This window comes from Alosa pseudoharengus, unplaced genomic scaffold, assembly GCF_046254945.1.
Source record: "Alosa pseudoharengus isolate Yale_2024_CS ecotype anadromous, Long Island Sound unplaced genomic scaffold, YU_APseudo_1.1 YU_APseudo_1.1_scf_17, whole genome shotgun sequence".
Taxonomy (NCBI): Eukaryota; Metazoa; Chordata; class Actinopteri; order Clupeiformes; family Clupeidae; genus Alosa; species Alosa pseudoharengus.
In genome coordinates this window covers 6,813,373-6,830,309 of record NW_027468640.1, presented here as the reverse complement: position 1 = coordinate 6,830,309, position 16,937 = coordinate 6,813,373, and the positions used below count along the sequence as shown (strand labels likewise).

Genomic DNA, 16,937 nt, shown 5'->3' with positions numbered 1-16,937 from the left:
GCAGTGCATGATCAGAGACACACAGATACACTTCTCTCACCTTAAGCCATCCTTACACCAGAAGACTTTGACAAGATTTGGGAAAGATTCTTGAAAGATTGTAGTCTTTTGAGTAAAGCTTGAATGGGGGGCATTCGTTAAAAGACTCCAATCTTTCAAAAATCTTTCCCAAAACTTGTCAAAGTCTTCTGATGTATGGGTAGCATTAGATGACTTTGCCATTTTTAAGATCAGAGGTAAGCTGCAGGTGCAGGAAAGTCTTGCTGTCTTTTTTGCCAATGAATGGATATGATCCTATATAGGAGTAGGCTAAGTAAAGAATTTAGCCCAACAGTTCTAGCCTAATATGGAAGAATAGTAAAAGTGTAAGAATAGTAACAGTGTAAGCCTAACAGAAATGTAAACACATCATATTAACTATTATATGGCTCTTAACCCATTTACTCCTAAAATGCCTGCTAAAAACGCCTGTAGAATCCTATGGCATTCTAGAGTAAATAACCTTATTTCCTGAGGGTTTTCTGAAAACATACTAAAAATTGTCAACGTCTACCAAAATTTAATATCTAAGCCTCTGTAGCACCTAGAAACATGAAATAAAAAGCATGCTGCGCTACGCAGCATCCAGCGGGAGGGTCAATGTTGCGCTACGCAACATCCAGCAGGAGTGTCAATGTTGCGTCATGCAGCATCCAGCGCGAATGGGTTAAGGGTGAAAAAAACCCTGATCTAAATGGCAGCACAAAGAGTGATGCATGATGGAGATCTAATCCAATAACTTGTCTGAGTCTTTCCCAGGAGAAATAAAGAATGCATCTGATTCCATATCACCTGGTAATGCTCTTTTCATCCAATCACTTATCAACCAATCACCAATGATTAATTTGTCAACTAATTTGTGAACTATTTCATTTTTGGGTGTGTAGTCATTGAAGGCTTTTCACTCATTTAGCCACCTAGATTTAAGTGGTTCTACTCATCTTATAATATTCAGCTCATTAACACAGCAGAATGGTACTATGGACATTTAGCTCAAATTACAGCTTAAAGTAATGCATTTAAAGCGTGAACTACACAACCATTCAACTACAGTTTTGACCCTTATGTTAATGTGAATACAAAACTCCACATCCAAAAACCTGAAATTACTTTGATTGTTCTTCATGGCCTGCAGGGGGCAGTGCAGTACAAAATACAGAGATTACCACAAATCATGGAAAATGACAACTGTTGATCTATTGATTACTGGTTGATTACATTATACTGTAAAATGGAAATATTTCAACCATCAAGTCTCAGAGTACTCATTGTATAAGTCTGTCTTATGGACTTGCCTTGATCCATCCGTGACATCATGTTTGAAGGTTATGTGGGGATCCATTGACCAGTCACTCTTCATGGACTGACAAGTAGGCACAGGAGATGGAGACCTCTCATGATGGACTGAGCTGGGGTATAAGAAACATCCATTGTTTACATATGGAACTGGGAAGCACTTCAGATTACAATCACATGCATAAAGCGGCTGTAAGGCAAGGTTTGTAGCATGTAATTTTCTCCAACTTATTAATAACTGAGACAGTGAGAACTGTGCTTTGTCAATTTTTGACCCGCCCAGCCCCCACCCGTAATATTTTCTGATCCGAACCTGCGGGTTGATACGCGGTTCACAGGTTAACCCGTGCATCAGTATTACCTACAGTCCACAGCAGCTCTGTGCAGCGCATGATCAGAGACATACAGGTACACTTCTCTCACCTTACAGTAGAATTCTGGTGTGATATTGACCTAAAGTGTGTTGAAACATGTTGATTCCATATCACCTGGTAATGGCCTTTTCATCCAATCACTTATCAACTAATCACCAATAGGGCTGGGACAACGCGTCGACGTAATCGATGACGTCGACGCAAAAAATACGTCGACGCAAAATATGAGCGTCGATTCGTCAAGCATAACGTGTGCTGCTAAATATTTTTAATTTTACACCTTCAGTGTTTTCCATACGTTGACTAATCTGTGGCTGGGCACCACGAAATCAAAACCGGCCACCACACTGATGTTCTATGTTGTAGGTCTACTATTTAAATTAAAGATACGATAAAATAATTTCATTGAGCTGCACTTTTTACTCACACAGCCTTTCCTCGCCCCGCCCGCTCTCTCTCGTAACGAGCCCGCTGCTCCTCCTCTGCATGTGCAAAATATTCACGATTGTCGAAGGATTGTTGTTACCACATAGAAGCACTGCATAGAACACAGTGGGCTAAATTGCTATTAAATCCGCTTAGCATCGTGACCATGCTGTGCAAATTTGTTTAAAACTGCTGCAGTAAAGTTAAAGTAAACTCTGCTAAGGTCTTATCACAACATAGTACATTTAGGAGACTAAACTAAGTTAAGTTACAGTATGCAATCAAGCAGTATCTCAAAGCTAACGGTAGAATACTGTTTGGATGTCAAGCTTAGCATGCTTACTTGCAGCTGCTTGTGTATTCGTTACTCATGCAGGGCTCATTTGAATGTTTGCAAAATCCCGATGTAAATGGAAAAGTGTTTTCCAAGACTCAAAAGTGCTTGTCCAAATGAGAAGTACGAACCGTTATTTGAACTAACTACGTTACGAATTGCATCCACACATTAGCAGCCTTTTAACTGTGTTAATGTTAATTGCAAGGATTCCCACAGGAACGTCTTAAAATGACAGGCACTCAATTAGACATGCACTACTGAACTTTATTGAATGCTACCTCTGACTAAGAATGCAGTACTTTGCACTTGTATAGTCTTTTATTTTGGAATCTTACGAGCAATAAACATATATTGCAATGTTAAAGAATTCATGTTTTTTTCATTCAGATATGTAAATAAACATGTATAAGTTGAAATTAGTGAATTAATGGGGAGATAATCGATAATCGAATCGAATCGGACTGAAAAAATGAATCGTTAGATTAATCGATGCATCGAAAAAATAATCGCTAGATTAATCGTTTAAAAAATAATCGTTTATCCCAGCCCTAATCACCAATGATTAGTTTGTCAGTTCGTTTTACAAGTGAACTATTTCATTTTTGGGGGTTTAGTCATTGAAGGCTTTTCACTCATTTAGCCACCTAGATTTAAGTGGTTCTACTCAGCTTAGAATATTCAGCTCAATAATACAGCAGAATGGTACTATGGACATTTAGCTGAAATTACATCTTAAAATAATGCATTTAAAGTGTGAACTATACAGCTTTTCAACCACAGTTTTAATTATGTTAATGTAAATACAAAACTCTACATGGGGCAGCCGTGGCCTACTGGTTAGCACTCTGGACTTGTAACCGGAGGGTTGCCGGTTCGAGCCCCGACCAGTGGACCACGGCTGAAGTGGCCTTGAGCAAGGCACCTAACCCCTCACTGCTCCCCGAGCGCCGCTGTTGTAGCAGGCAGCTCACTGCGCCGGGATTGGTGTGTGCTTTACCTCACTGTGTGCTGTGTGTGTTTCACTAATTCACGGATTGGGTTAAATGCAGAGACCAAATTTCCCTCACGGGATCAAAAGAGTATATATACTTATACTTATACATCCAAAAACCTGAAATGACTTTGATTGCTCTTCATGGCCTGCAGGGGGCAGTGCAGTACAAAATACAGAGATTACCACAAACCATGGAAAATGACAACTGTTGATCTATTGATAGATAGATAGATACTTTATTGATCCCCACACAAGAAGGACCACACACGAGGAAGAACCAATGTATTGATTACTGGTTGAATCCACTATACTGTAAAATGGAAATATTTTCAAATATTGGACTTGCCTTGATCCATCTGTGACATCATGTTTGAAGGTTATTGGGGGATCCATTGACCGGTCACTCTTCATGGACTGACAAGTGGGCACAGGAGATGGAGGCCTCTCATGATCGGATGAGCTGGGTGGGGTGGGGGGGAAATACATCCATTGTTTACATATTGAACTGGGAAGCTCTTCGGATTACAAACACATGCATAATGTAAATGGATGTACACAGAGAGATGCATCATGGCAATATATTGAGTGTCTGTATCTGTTTCCAGTGCCAGCGCTCTGCACACGCACATCACGCACTGCACGTAGGGCACCAAGTGCCTGGGGGGCAACAAAAAATCTGGGTCGTGAAAGATCATCACAATAGGCTACTAGTACCAATAACAAATAAAATATGTCTAAAGCATGTTAATATGCAAAAGCAATACAAAAGTACTGTAATGTAACGTTTAGTACTGTAGGTCAGGAGCCAGAGCTTTGTTCAAAGCAAGCAAGCTTTATTCGTCAGGAAACGAGGGCAAGGACACAGACAACAAATTCAGCACACACTAGGCAGGTCAAACACACACACACACACACACCACACATACAGGGGTGGACGCAGCCATCCACACAAGAAGGATCACACACGAGGAAGAACCAAACGGGCAACACGCCACACCAAAAACGCAGACATCAAAACAGTAAATAAAGGCATTCACAGACACAAAACACCCCAAAGTTCACCCCCGCATCCCAGCATGCACTGCATCAGAGTCCGTAGCAACATAGTCCAGCACGCCAACGTTACAGTAATATAGGCCTAGACCAAATTAGTCGAGAAAAAGGTGAATCTCATGTGCGGCCCTCTCTCCAGTCTCCCTCTGGTGCCCCCCTCCCCCACCTCCCAGTGGTCTGTTCGATTATGCCTCAATCTCAAATTTGGCAGACACCATGGCCTCGAAAAGGCACCAAGAGTCGGGGGCGGAAAAAAGGAAAAAGAAGAGTGAGTGAGATGATGCTTGCACGTCGCTTGCAGGTAAGACAATGTTTTAAATAAAAAAAAAATTCGTTTTGTAGCCCTTGCGTGTATGCATGTCTATGCTTATGCCAGTTAATACTACTACCGTCAATAAACTTTGTAACGTAAGCCCCTACTAGCCATGTTCATGTTCAAGTGTTACGTTGCAAATGATTGATGCTGGCTAGCTAGTTATTTTACGTTGTGGATATGGATATGGATTATGGGTTATAGAATGCAATTCAACACTCTGCTGTTTTCTGTTAACGTTACGCAATCGGTGCATAAGACTAGCAATCCTTCCTCAGGTGGTGGTGGTGGAAAAGTCTGTGCACTTGCAGAAAAGATTTGTAACTGTAGGACAACATTTTGTGCGTGGAATATTGATTTGCAATTGTAGAATATTTTTGCAATGGTAAAATATGTTTAACTGTAGGATGATTTGTAGCTGTAAAACCGATCCGTACCCATAGAATAGATTTGTAAGTGTAGGGCATATTTGTAATTTTGACAATTACTTCTACATTTTTACACATGATCATTTTTACAGTATAATTTCTACAGTTTAAAAACGTGATACACACATACAAAGCATTTGAGTCTAATATTCTTCGATACAGGTACAGATACAAGTCGGCACACAACCGCATCCGCTTCTGAAGGCAGAGTGAGTCCTGTCACTGAGGGGCCATTAGTAAGTGACACTGCAGAGACATACAGTATGTGTCCCCTCCAACTTGTCATGTTTGGTGCCATTGTTAACTCATTGAGTGCCATGCGTTGAGTGCCAAAAACGTAATATTACGTTTTTTAGCTTTTTTTTTAAATTACGAAACTACTACTACACTCTAATACACCTTATATGTGATTTTGGGAACTCTGTGATGAATGGAAATGAAATATATGACGATCGTGAAACTCATGAAAACGCACAATCTGGACATTTTATCATAACTCGGTTGCCGCTTTGGGTCGAATCAGTGACGCATGCACGTCAGGTCAAAACCAGGCCATTTTCGTGGGTCTATCACTAGGTGGCAGTCTCGCCAGGTCTCACTGATCACTTCCCGGAATGTTTACACGAGTAAGTAACAGGCAACACTTCATATTTCATGAAAGACGTTATATCTCCATTTCTAGAAAAAAACAGCGATTTTGATGAAAACTAGCCACTGTTTAGCTTGGGATTTCTCAGGAACAGAGGCGTGTAGAAATACACGGTTTGCACCCACCGAGAGCTTAAAGTCTCACCTTTTAATCAAGCTATTCTACGTGTTCATAACTATAACACAGAATATGCTGTGGCTGTACAAAAATCATCAACAATGGTCTAGATTGCTGGCACTCTAGGACAAAGCTCCCGAAAACAGCTTGGCATTCAATGAGTTAATGCAAAATTATTTATTTGCAGCAGTTATTTTGGGAAATAAAGAGAACCTAACTAAGAAAGTCTGAATGGTTGTTATGACCGCCGCGCAGCGAAGCGGCGGTCATAGAGGTTTAGTCAGATTTTTTTTTTTTTTTTTGCATGTCCAAATTTCCATCAATGATTCCCGGGACACTGAAAGACCGGGGTACACGGAACTTGGTGGGCATGTAACCCCACATGGATAGCATGGAACCATCATTTTTCGTTTTGATCTGTAGCCCCCCCCCCCCCCCCGCTGGACTGGACCCCCGAAAGGAGGGTAGGGCAGACACAGTTTTCTGGGAATATCTCGAAAACCGTAGGGTTTAGGAGGACCATTTTTTTTTTTTGTATGTTGATCTCAAGGGGCCATGTCAACCCATTCCATAACCACTCATTTCATGTATAGCGCCACCTAGTTAAACACAAAAAAGTAAAAATGAGGTGTTGTAATCGCAGGTATCTGTGACCTAACTTAGTCAAAACTGCACGAAATTGGAAGTGTAGGATCATTATGACACCCTCTGAATGCATGCCAAGTTTCGTGGAATTCCGTTCATGGGGGGCCACACAATAAATTAATTTATGTTACTAAACACCAACTGGCCTGTAGGTGGCCGGAGACAGTTTTCTGTGAATATCTCGAGAACCGTAGGGCCTAGGAGGTCCACCTTTTTTTTGTATGTTGATCTCAAGGGGCCATGTCAACCCATCCCATTACCACTTATTTCATGTATAGCGCCACCTAGTTAAAAATTAAAAAGCAAAAAATTAGGTGTTTTCATCACAATATCTCTGGCTGACATGGTCAAAACTGCACGAAATTGAAAGTGTAGGGTCATTATGACACCCTCCGAAAGCATGCCAAGTTTTGTGTACTTTCGTTCATGGGGGGCCTTACAATAAAATAATTTATGTGTACATTTAGTGACGTACACCAACAAGGAATTCCGGGACACTGAAAGACCGGGGTACACAAAACTTGGTGGGCATGTACCCCCACATGGATAGCATGGAACCGTCATTTTTCGTTTTGATCTGTAGCCCCCCCGCTGGACTGGACCCCCCGAAAGGAGGGTAGGCCAGACACAGTTCTCTGTGAATATCTTGAGAACTGTAGGGCCTAGGATGACCATTTTTTTCCGTATATTTGCCTCCAGGGGTCATGTTAACCCATTTCATGTGCACACATGTGCACAAACAGATACACACACACACACACACACACACAGTAATCATACGTATGACACATACTCACACAGTAGACATATGTACGCTTCCATACACAGACACATACGCAGGCACACACACAAGCACGCACACACACACACACTCACACACACACACACCCACACACATAACATAAACATAACACAAACAATCAAGAATTTCTCAGAATTATGAACAGACAAGATGGAGGTGGGGTTGTATAAAATGAATTTTACATGTGAAATCTAGAGCCCGACCGATTTATCGGCGAGCCGGTATTATCGGCTGATATTAGGCATTTTCCAAACTATCGGTATCGGCATTTATAATGGCCGATAAATGACTATTTTAAAAATTAAATAAAAACGGACGAAACACCCTTCAACCAGTCGGGCAGAGAGAACCAGTTATCCGCGAGTGAGATCATCAGTTAAGTGTGTTCATGGTGATTTGGTATAACAATTGAAAAGAACATCCCCATCAGTTCTCTTAACTCAAGTAAGCATGACAAAATTCGTGAAAACAATGTCCAGTTTTGCTGCTGTTAAATAAGCCGAGTGAAGCGGAATTAGCTAGTAATTAAGTTACGTTGTTACAGTGTAGTTGACTGTCTGTCCTTTTAACTTTTGACAATGTGACTGAATATGACTGTATTTCTTTAATAGCGTGACAGTTATAGCAGTGAGACGTATCATCTCTCCCCGGGCTGTTATTTTGAAAGCGTATGTTTTACAATTTGCAGTATGACGTTATCCATTGCTAAATTATGGCTCATCATAGACTAGCTAACCACAAAGCTAGCTAATGCCATGAATATCAGTGGAAGACCGCTAACGTTAACATTAATAAGCTTGGAAATCACAACGAACTTATTCTGCCTAAATAAAGTAATGATTACTGTATTTATAACTAGTATATCTGTAGTTACAGTCCCTGCATTGTAAAATGTAAGTTAGACGTGCGAGGAGTGAACATTTAGACATAGAGAAAAAGTATCAAACGTAGCTTGTGCATAAAAGTTAGCTTTTCTTTTAAACGTGTGTGAAATCCAATGACACCAAGTGTGCGTTTCAGACTGTCGTTCAGCTGCAGCATTAACAAGTTACATAATGGATTTAGATCACTAAATAGTAGGTTTTAGAAGGCAGGCAGCAACTGATGATTGAAAATGGTTTGATGTAGCTTGATGGAAATAATTTTAAAAGTGCAGGTAAAGGGATAAGCAAGCTGACATTGTAATTATAAGGTAGCTTATAAGGCAATAGGGACTAATTATTACACACGCAAACATTTAGGAGTGACCTTTATCTTGTTTAATGATAATACAAATGATGCTGATAGTAATAATGTCATAATTATTTTTTGTAATTAAGTCTTAGTTCAAAGTTATATTTATGAAGCTTACCAAGTCTTTTAACTGGTCACTTTGATTTGGTTGTTGTTGTTATTGTGTTTTTGTTCAAAAGACTAAGTTTAATATCTTAAGTTTCTATTTTTATACATTTTATTTATCAGAACTTTAATATATTTCGATGTTCCACTGTGACAATATTATTTAAAAATAAACAAGTTTGTTTTTAAAATGCATTATCATATTATTTTAGTCAATACTCATAAATAACTACAAATAACTAATGTTAGGGAAATCTGTTAATGTTTTGTTTCGCGTTTCTGAAAAAAAAAATATATATCGGCCGATATATCGGAATATCGGGTTTTTAAATCAACAAATATTTGTATCGGTATCAGCCTTCAAAATCCTTTATCGGTCGGGCTCTAGTGAAATCTATGAACTAATCATGTTTTGGTACTTGTTGTCTAGCAGATACCAGTGAGAATTGAGTGTGGATAATGCAATTTAGTGAGACAGTTAGAATCATATAGGCCTTTCAGCGTCATTTCTTTTTGTGGAAAAAATGTGCTGGACTGGGCGGCGGTCATATTTTGTACCGCTCTGCGGTACATCTAGTTTCTTTAAAGGGTATGTTAAGGGTAAGTGTGTCGAGGCGGGTTGAGCAAAAGGTGGAATACTCTCAGGAAGGACTCAAGTGGATTTTGTGGAAGATGGGAATTTTATTTTTTCCCAAAATAAGGCCCGTAGGCAATTAATTCATTAAATAATAACAAAGCAAAAAATAAAAATATGGAAAACAAAAACTTTTTTCAATAAAGAAAATAAACTGACATGATAGTCAAAAAAAATGTCTAGACAATAATCAACACAGACTTTGCACCAGTCAACAATACCTTGATAGGAGAGCTAACAGACTCACGTCTGTCCATGACCTGCTCTCCCTACCAACTCACTGGGGAGGCTTAAATTAGGCCCTGGTGCCCCTCTAAATTGGATCATACCAACACTGTTAAAAAATACAGGGGGTAACACCGGTGGGCTAACAATGAATGTGCAAAAACTGCTAGAAAACACTCCAAATATCTGGACAATTGTAACGACATATTTGTAACATCTTAGTTTAAGTTGGTATAGCCAACAGTCTTTTAGCAGCCTATACAAATTAATTTTTAAAACACGGGTTCACTCCCGGTGAACCCGGAAGTCACCGCATTAATAAAACCCGGAACTTGGCACGGGGAATCTCTTACTCAAACAAACAGAAGACGAGACGCTGAACGCTGGTGAGACAAACATTTTGCAATATGACTTTTCTGCTGTATGGTTTTAACTTAAAATAAACACAACATTGGTGTGACAAGACAAGTTTGACGAGTGCTTATTTTAACGTAAATGACAATGAATGGAAATGTATGATTATAAACTGTAAAGAGTTGTAATGGATAAAAGTAGCCCAGGCAAATTCACCGTTGTGTTGAATGTTATAAAGACGTCTAATTAACAGCAACGGGAATTACTGAAATTGTATGATGAATGACATGGTTAACAGATATGAAACACATAAGCAGATGAATGGAAGACAGACATAAAACACGTAAGCTGCCGTTCGCGCTCAGTCTCTGTTAACATAAGCAGCTTGTTGCTGCGGTGGCGGTAGCTATGCGCCCCGTCACACACCCCCCCCCTTAAGAGGGAGCGTCCATATCATGACGCGAGAGAAAGTCCGCAATAACATTGTCCTTGCCGGCCTTGTATCTCACAGTGAACCTGTAAGGCTGCAGCGATAGGTGCCAACGGGTAATCCGTGAATTGAAGTCTCTCATACGATGTAGCCACTGCAGGGCTCTGTGGTCAGTCTCAAGGACAAAGTCTTTGCCCACAAGATAGTACTTCATTGTGTCCAGAGCCCACTTAATAGCAAGACACTCTTTCTCGATGGTCGAGTAGCGTGTCTCACGAGGGAACAACTTACGGCTCACATATTGGACAGGTCTTTTATCCTCTCCCTCACCCTGCAGCAACACTGCCCCCAAGCCTAGGCCTGAGGCGTCTGTCTGCACTGTAAAGGGCAGGGAGAAATCAGGGCTCTGGAGCACTGGTTCAAAACACATACACTCCTTCAAGTCCTGGAATGCGGCCCCACACTCAACAGTCCAGACCACCTTGTTTGGGCTGTTCTTACGAGTGAGGTCTGTGAGGGGAGCAGCTCGGCTGGAGAAATTGGGGATAAACCGTCTGTACCAACCGACCAACCCCAGGAAACGATCTCACCCCCTTCTTGGTAGAGGGAGGCTGGGCGTTGCGGATGGACTCCACCTTGCTAATCTGGGGTCGGATGGTGCCACCACCCAGGATATAGCCCAGGTAGCACACCTCCGAGTTAGCGAGTTGGCATTTGCTGCTGTTCACCACCAGGCCAGCTCGGTGGATCCTTTGGAAGATGTCCCGTAGATGGTGGAGATGCTCCGCCCAAGTGGAGCTATGAATAATCACGTCGTCAATATAGGCCGCGGCGTAATCCTCAGCACCCCTTAACACCTCGTCCATGAGACGCTGAAAGGTGGCTGCAGCGCCATGGAGGCCAAATGGCATGACCCGAAACTGGTAGAGGCCTGATGGAGCTCGGAAGGCGGTCAGTTCCTGTGCACGGGGAGTAAGTGGCACCTGCCAATACCCCTTGCACAAGTCCAAGGTGCTGAGGAATTTTGCCTTCCCTAGACGCTCCACCATCTCGTCCACGCGGGGCATGGGATACGGGTCGAAAGCTGAGATGCTGTTCAGTCTGGAAAAGTCAACACAAAAGCGGAGTCCTCCCTCCTTCTTCGGAACAAGAACGACGGGACTGCACCACTCACTGTGTGACGGTTCTATCACCCCCATCTCCAACATGGCCTGCACCTCTTGCTTCAGTGCGTTGATCAGGCGCGCTGGAACTCTGGTACTGGTATGCCGGATGGGACCTGGAGACGTGAGCTGGATGTCATGCGTGAGTATGTTTGTCCGCCCTGGCTGGTCTCTGAACAGGCCTCTGGGGATGATGCTTAACAGGTCCTCCTGCTGTTGCGATGTCAAGTGGGAGACGGATGGGTAGAGGGACTCGCCGCCAGCAGTTGGAAAGTACTGCTCAACCAGCTCCTCCTCCTGCTCCACAGTCCGTGCCCACAACTGGTTCTGGACGGAAGGTGGACGGTCCGTCCACTGCTTCAGCAGGTTGACGTGAAAGAGTTGTTTCATGCGTCGTCTGTCTGGCATAGCAATTTCGTAGGTCACCTCGCTGGCCTTGCGAAGCACCTCGTATGGTCCTTGCCATTTTGCCAACAGACTACTTTCCGACGATGGTAGCAGCAGCAACACCTTCTGCCCTGGGGTGAAGGAGCGGCTGCGTGCAGACTTGTCGTACCATGCCTTCTGTCTTGTCTGTGCACTGGCCAGATGGTCATGGGCCATGGAGCTCAGCTGGTCCAGCTTCTCCCGCATCCTGAGAACATAACTTGCAATGTTCACTTGCTGTCGAGGAGAGTCCCCCTCCCAGCTCTCACGGAGGACGTCCAGCGGGCCTCTCACCTCCCGCCCGTACAAGAGCTCGAAGGGGGAGAACCCAGTGGATGCCTGCGGAACCTCTCTGTAGGCAAAGAGCAGAAAGGGGAGCCACTGGTCCCAGTCGGCTCCGGAGTCAGACACAAATTTCCGTAGCATGGTCTTCAAGGTTTGATTAAACCTTTCCACCATGCCGTCCGTCTGTGGGTGGTAGGGTGTGGTCTTAATGCCCCTGATCCCTAACAGGGAGTAGACTTGTTTGAGCGTCTTGCTCGTGAAATTAGTTCCCTGATCTGTCAGGACCTCCTTGGGGATGCCCACCCGTGAAAATAACTGAATCAAACAGTTAGCAATTTGTCTAGCCTTAATATCTCTGAGGGGGAAAGCCTCGGGGTATCTTGTTGCGTAGTCGCCAATGACCAGAATATAGCGGTGACCAGCCCTACTCCTTTCTAGGGGCCCAACTACATCCATGGCGATGCGACTGAATGGAATGTCAATAATGGGGAGGCTGATTAGAGGAGCCTTCAAGCCCCTACTAGAGCGAGCGGACAGTTGACATTCTGGACAGGATTTACAATATTCTGCAATATCGCTATGAAACCCTGGCCAATAAAACCTTCTCACAATTCTGCTCTCGGTCTTCTCCTTTCCTAAGTGACCTGACCAAGGAATACTATGCCCGAGATGCAAGACTTTTGCTCGGAGGGCTTCTGGAACCACCAATTGCTCTCTTTCTGCACTCACCCTATAGAGCTTCCCATTACGGAGGACAAAACATACCTCTCCCTCCTTTATGGCTTCCTCTGCCTCATCTGGAGACTTAATATTAGAAAAACAAGAGCTAATGGTGGGGTCTTCCTGCTGCAGGTTGCCAAAATTGGCTGCAATGACTTCACTGCCCTCTAGAGATGGAAAATGGAGATTCTCCTGCACTGCAGTACCCGCTACTTTAGCTCTGCGTCGTTCTGCTCTGGACTTTCTGGGTTTGCCACCCTGACAACTAAAAGCTAGCTCTGACCAGTAATCAGGGTCTTCTTTCTCTCTGGCCTGTGCTCTAGTTAAAACATAACCAGTAGCTGTGTTAGCACTCTGTAGCAACTCAGTAAGAATGGGCACATCCTGGCCTAGAATCACTGGATACGGGCATTTATCTAAAAGGCCAACAGTCAACAAGTACTTCTGACCATTTATCTCAATGGGGACCTCGCTAGTCTGGTGCTCAGACTCGTCACCATGGATGCATCGGACCCTAACTCTACCCACAGGCTGAAAATTGGGAGGTAAACATGACTGAAGAATGAAAGATTGACTGCTACCAGAGTCAACTAGCGCTTGCACAGCCTTCCCTCCTAACTTTACAGGGACAGTTACATCAGCAGGGGTGAACGATGAGTGGTTACTAGGGCCAGGGAGGTAACACAGTCTATTGTTAGCGGTTTTAACAGGGCAATTAGGCTTGATGTGGCCGGGCTGACCACAGCCGTGACATATAGGGACCTTGTACGTACTAGCTGGAGGTGTACTAACAGACTGCTCACTGGGGCTAGGTCTATTGGGGCTGTTGGAGGGCCTGAACACACGACTAGTACCACCCACAGACTTACTGGCTGAAGTCCTCTGTGGTTCCTGCTGGACAGGGTATTGCGGTCTTCTGAACGTGTCGTGTGGACCCAGCTGGTACCACCGTCTGGACGGTCTGGCGGCCACAAAAGTCTCCACCAGGTCTGCAGCTTCAGCTGAGGTGCATGGAGTGTGCTCCCTCACCCATACCTGCAGGTCGTGGTTGAGCATCCCCAGGAACTGCTCCAGGATGATCTGGTCACAGATCTGGTCCTTCGTCCTTGTCTCCGGTTCGAGCCACTTCTCCAGGAGATCTTTGAGCCTGTCGTGAAGCTCCCTCGCCGTCTCCCCCTCCCGGATGGTCTTGGAGCGGAACCTCAGGCGATACGTCTCCGGTCTGATCTCAAATTTACGAAGAATGGCCTGCTTCACCTTGACGTAGTTCCGTGTGTCTACTGAATTCATGGCAACAAAAGCTGCTCTGGCCTTCCCTCTGAGCAAGGGCATGAGAGACAAAGCCCAGGCATCAAAAGGCCACTGACAGGCTGTTGCAAGCCTTTCAAATGTGGTAAGATAATGTTCAATATCTTCATCTTCTTCATACGCCGCCATTCTTGGAGGTTTCCACCCTGGTGGGTGATTGGTGGGTAGGCCCAGGCCAAAAGATGTAGAGTCCAGGGAACTGTGAAGTCTGGGCGCCGGAACTGTACCTTGTCCATAATGGGGCTGTGGCGTCGGTATATCCAATGAAGGACCATGGAGAAGCAGGCCCTGAGCTGAAGAGAGGCGGGAGTTGAGCGGGTTGTCCTGCTGTAGGTCGGCCATTGGCTGTCGTGCTGCCTGCGCGGGAGCTGGTCCATCTCTCACCACTCTCTGAAGCTGCTGGAACTGATGCTCCATTGCCTTCCACCTCTGGTCTTGTCGCTGCGCCTCGGCGTTCAACTGGTCCTGCTGACGCCGCTGCGACTCGGCCACAGCCTTCATGAGGCGTTCAACACGGTCCATGCGGTCTTCCACCACTGGAGTAGGAGCTCTGGATGCCGCAGACCTTGGCCTTGTCCCTAGATCTTTCGACGGGCCTCCTCCAGGGGGCACTGAACCCCCTCTCGGATCCATACTCACTGAGAGCTGCTCGTGGCCACTGGTTTCCCTTATGCGCTGCCACCAAATGTTAAGGGTAAGTGTGTCGAGGCGGGTTGAGCAAAAGGTGGAATACTCTCAGGAAGGACTCAAGTGGATTTTGTGGAAGATGGGAATTTTATTTTTTCCCAAAATAAGGCCCGTAGGCAATTAATTCATTAAATAATAACAAAGCAAAAAATAAAAATATGGAAAACAAAAACTTTTTCAATAAAGAAAATAAACTGACATGATAGTCAAAAAAAATGTCTAGACAATAATCAACACAGACTTTGCACCAGTCAACAATACCTTGATAGGAGAGCTAACAGACTCACGTCTGTCCATGACCTGCTCTCCCTACCAACTCACTGGGGAGGCTTAAATTAGGCCCTGGTGCCCCTCTAAATTGGATCATACCAACACTGTTAAAAAATACAGGGGGTAACACCGGTGGGCTAACAATGAATGTGCAAAAACTGCTAGAAAACACTCCAAATATCTGGACAATTGTAACGACATATTTGTAACATCTTAGTTTAAGTTGGTATAGCCAACAGTCTTTTAGCAGCCTATACAAATTAATTTTTAAAACACGGGTTCACTCCCGGTGAACCCGGAAGTCACCGCATTAATAAAACCCGGAACTTGGCACGGGGAATCTCTTACTCAAACAAACAGAAGACGAGACGCTGAACGCTGGTGAGACAAACATTTTGCAATATGACTTTTCTGCTGTATGGTTTTAACTTAAAATAAACACAACATTGGTGTGACAAGACAAGTTTGACGAGTGCTTATTTTAACGTAAATGACAATGAATGGAAATGTATGATTATAAACTGTAAAGAGTTGTAATGGATAAAAGTAGCCCAGGCAAATTCACCGTTGTGTTGAATGTTATAAAGACGTCTAATTAACAGCAACGGGAATTACTGAAATTGTATGATGAATGACATGGTTAACAGATATGAAACACATAAGCAGATGAATGGAAGACAGACATAAAACACGTAAGCTGCCGTTCGCGCTCAGTCTCTGTTAACATAAGCAGCTTGTTGCTGCGGTGGCGGTAGCCATGCGCCCCGTCACAGGGTATCATTTTATTGCTGTGCATGTGTATGTCTTGTGTATGTATGTCTCTGTCCGAGGAAAGATTTTAACAGTATTGGTACAGACCGTCACCCAGAGGCACCTCAAGCTTTTTAAAAGTGTGGGGGTTGTGGGATAGGAAAATGAAACAAATCCCTACAGAGACGTTGTAAGTATTTTCTGAGAGGGGTGCAGACTATATTGGTGTCCGGGAGGGACAGAAGAAGCAGCGCCCCTCATATGTGTGGCTCATGTGACATGTATTTCGAGGTATCACTAATATTAAACTAGATGTACCGCAGAGCGGTTCAAAATATGACCGCTGACCAGTCCAGCACATTTTTTCCTGAAAAATAAGTCACGCTTGTCAAATTGTGTTCATTTCAGTGTGTGTTTGTTTTTGTGTTTATATGTTTTGTGTGTGTTTTTTTGTGTGTGAGTGTGTGTGTGTGTGTGTGTGAGTGCGTGTGTTTGTGTATGTAGGTGTGTTTGTATTTGTGGGTGCATGTGTGTGTGTGTGGGTGTGTTTGTGTATATACAGTAGGTGTGTTTGTATGTGGGTGCATGTGTGTGTGTGTGTTTATGTGTTTGTGTGCGTGTTTGTGCGTGTCGAGTGTGTGAATGTATGTGTGTGTGCATGTGTAGTGTGTGTGTGTGTGTGTGTGCATGGGCGGATTATGAACTTCCGGGCCCCTGGGCCCAGATGTATTAAGGGCCCCCCCACTTATGGCCGTATATGTGGGAGGGGAGTTTTGGGGGTCATCCCTCAGAAATTGATATTGAGGCAATGATTCCATGCAAAGGCTTGGGCTTCAGGGCCCCCTGACCCCTTGGGCCCCTGGGCCTGGGCCCG

At 43.9% G+C, this 16,937-nt stretch overlaps 1 protein-coding gene across 8 annotated transcripts in view; it reads right to left on the bottom strand.

The window, feature by feature from the left end:
- LOC143127181 (NLR family CARD domain-containing protein 3-like) overlaps nt 1-16,937 on the bottom strand; it is a 237,603-nt gene that overhangs the window by 46,964 nt on the left and 173,702 nt on the right. For 6 of the 8 annotated variants that reach the window (XM_076288505.1, XM_076288510.1, XM_076288509.1 and 3 more), the window contains 2 exons: nt 3,813-3,926; nt 1,335-1,448 (listed from right to left, as the gene is read on the bottom strand). The exons of 1 other annotated variant lie outside the window; for it this stretch is intronic. In XM_076288505.1, the coding sequence (XP_076144620.1) occupies nt 1,335-1,448; nt 3,813-3,926 (228 nt within the window). The remainder of the gene's footprint in view (nt 1-1,334; nt 1,449-3,812; nt 3,927-16,937) is intronic. One more of the 8 variants, XM_076288507.1, reaches the window with a different exon arrangement.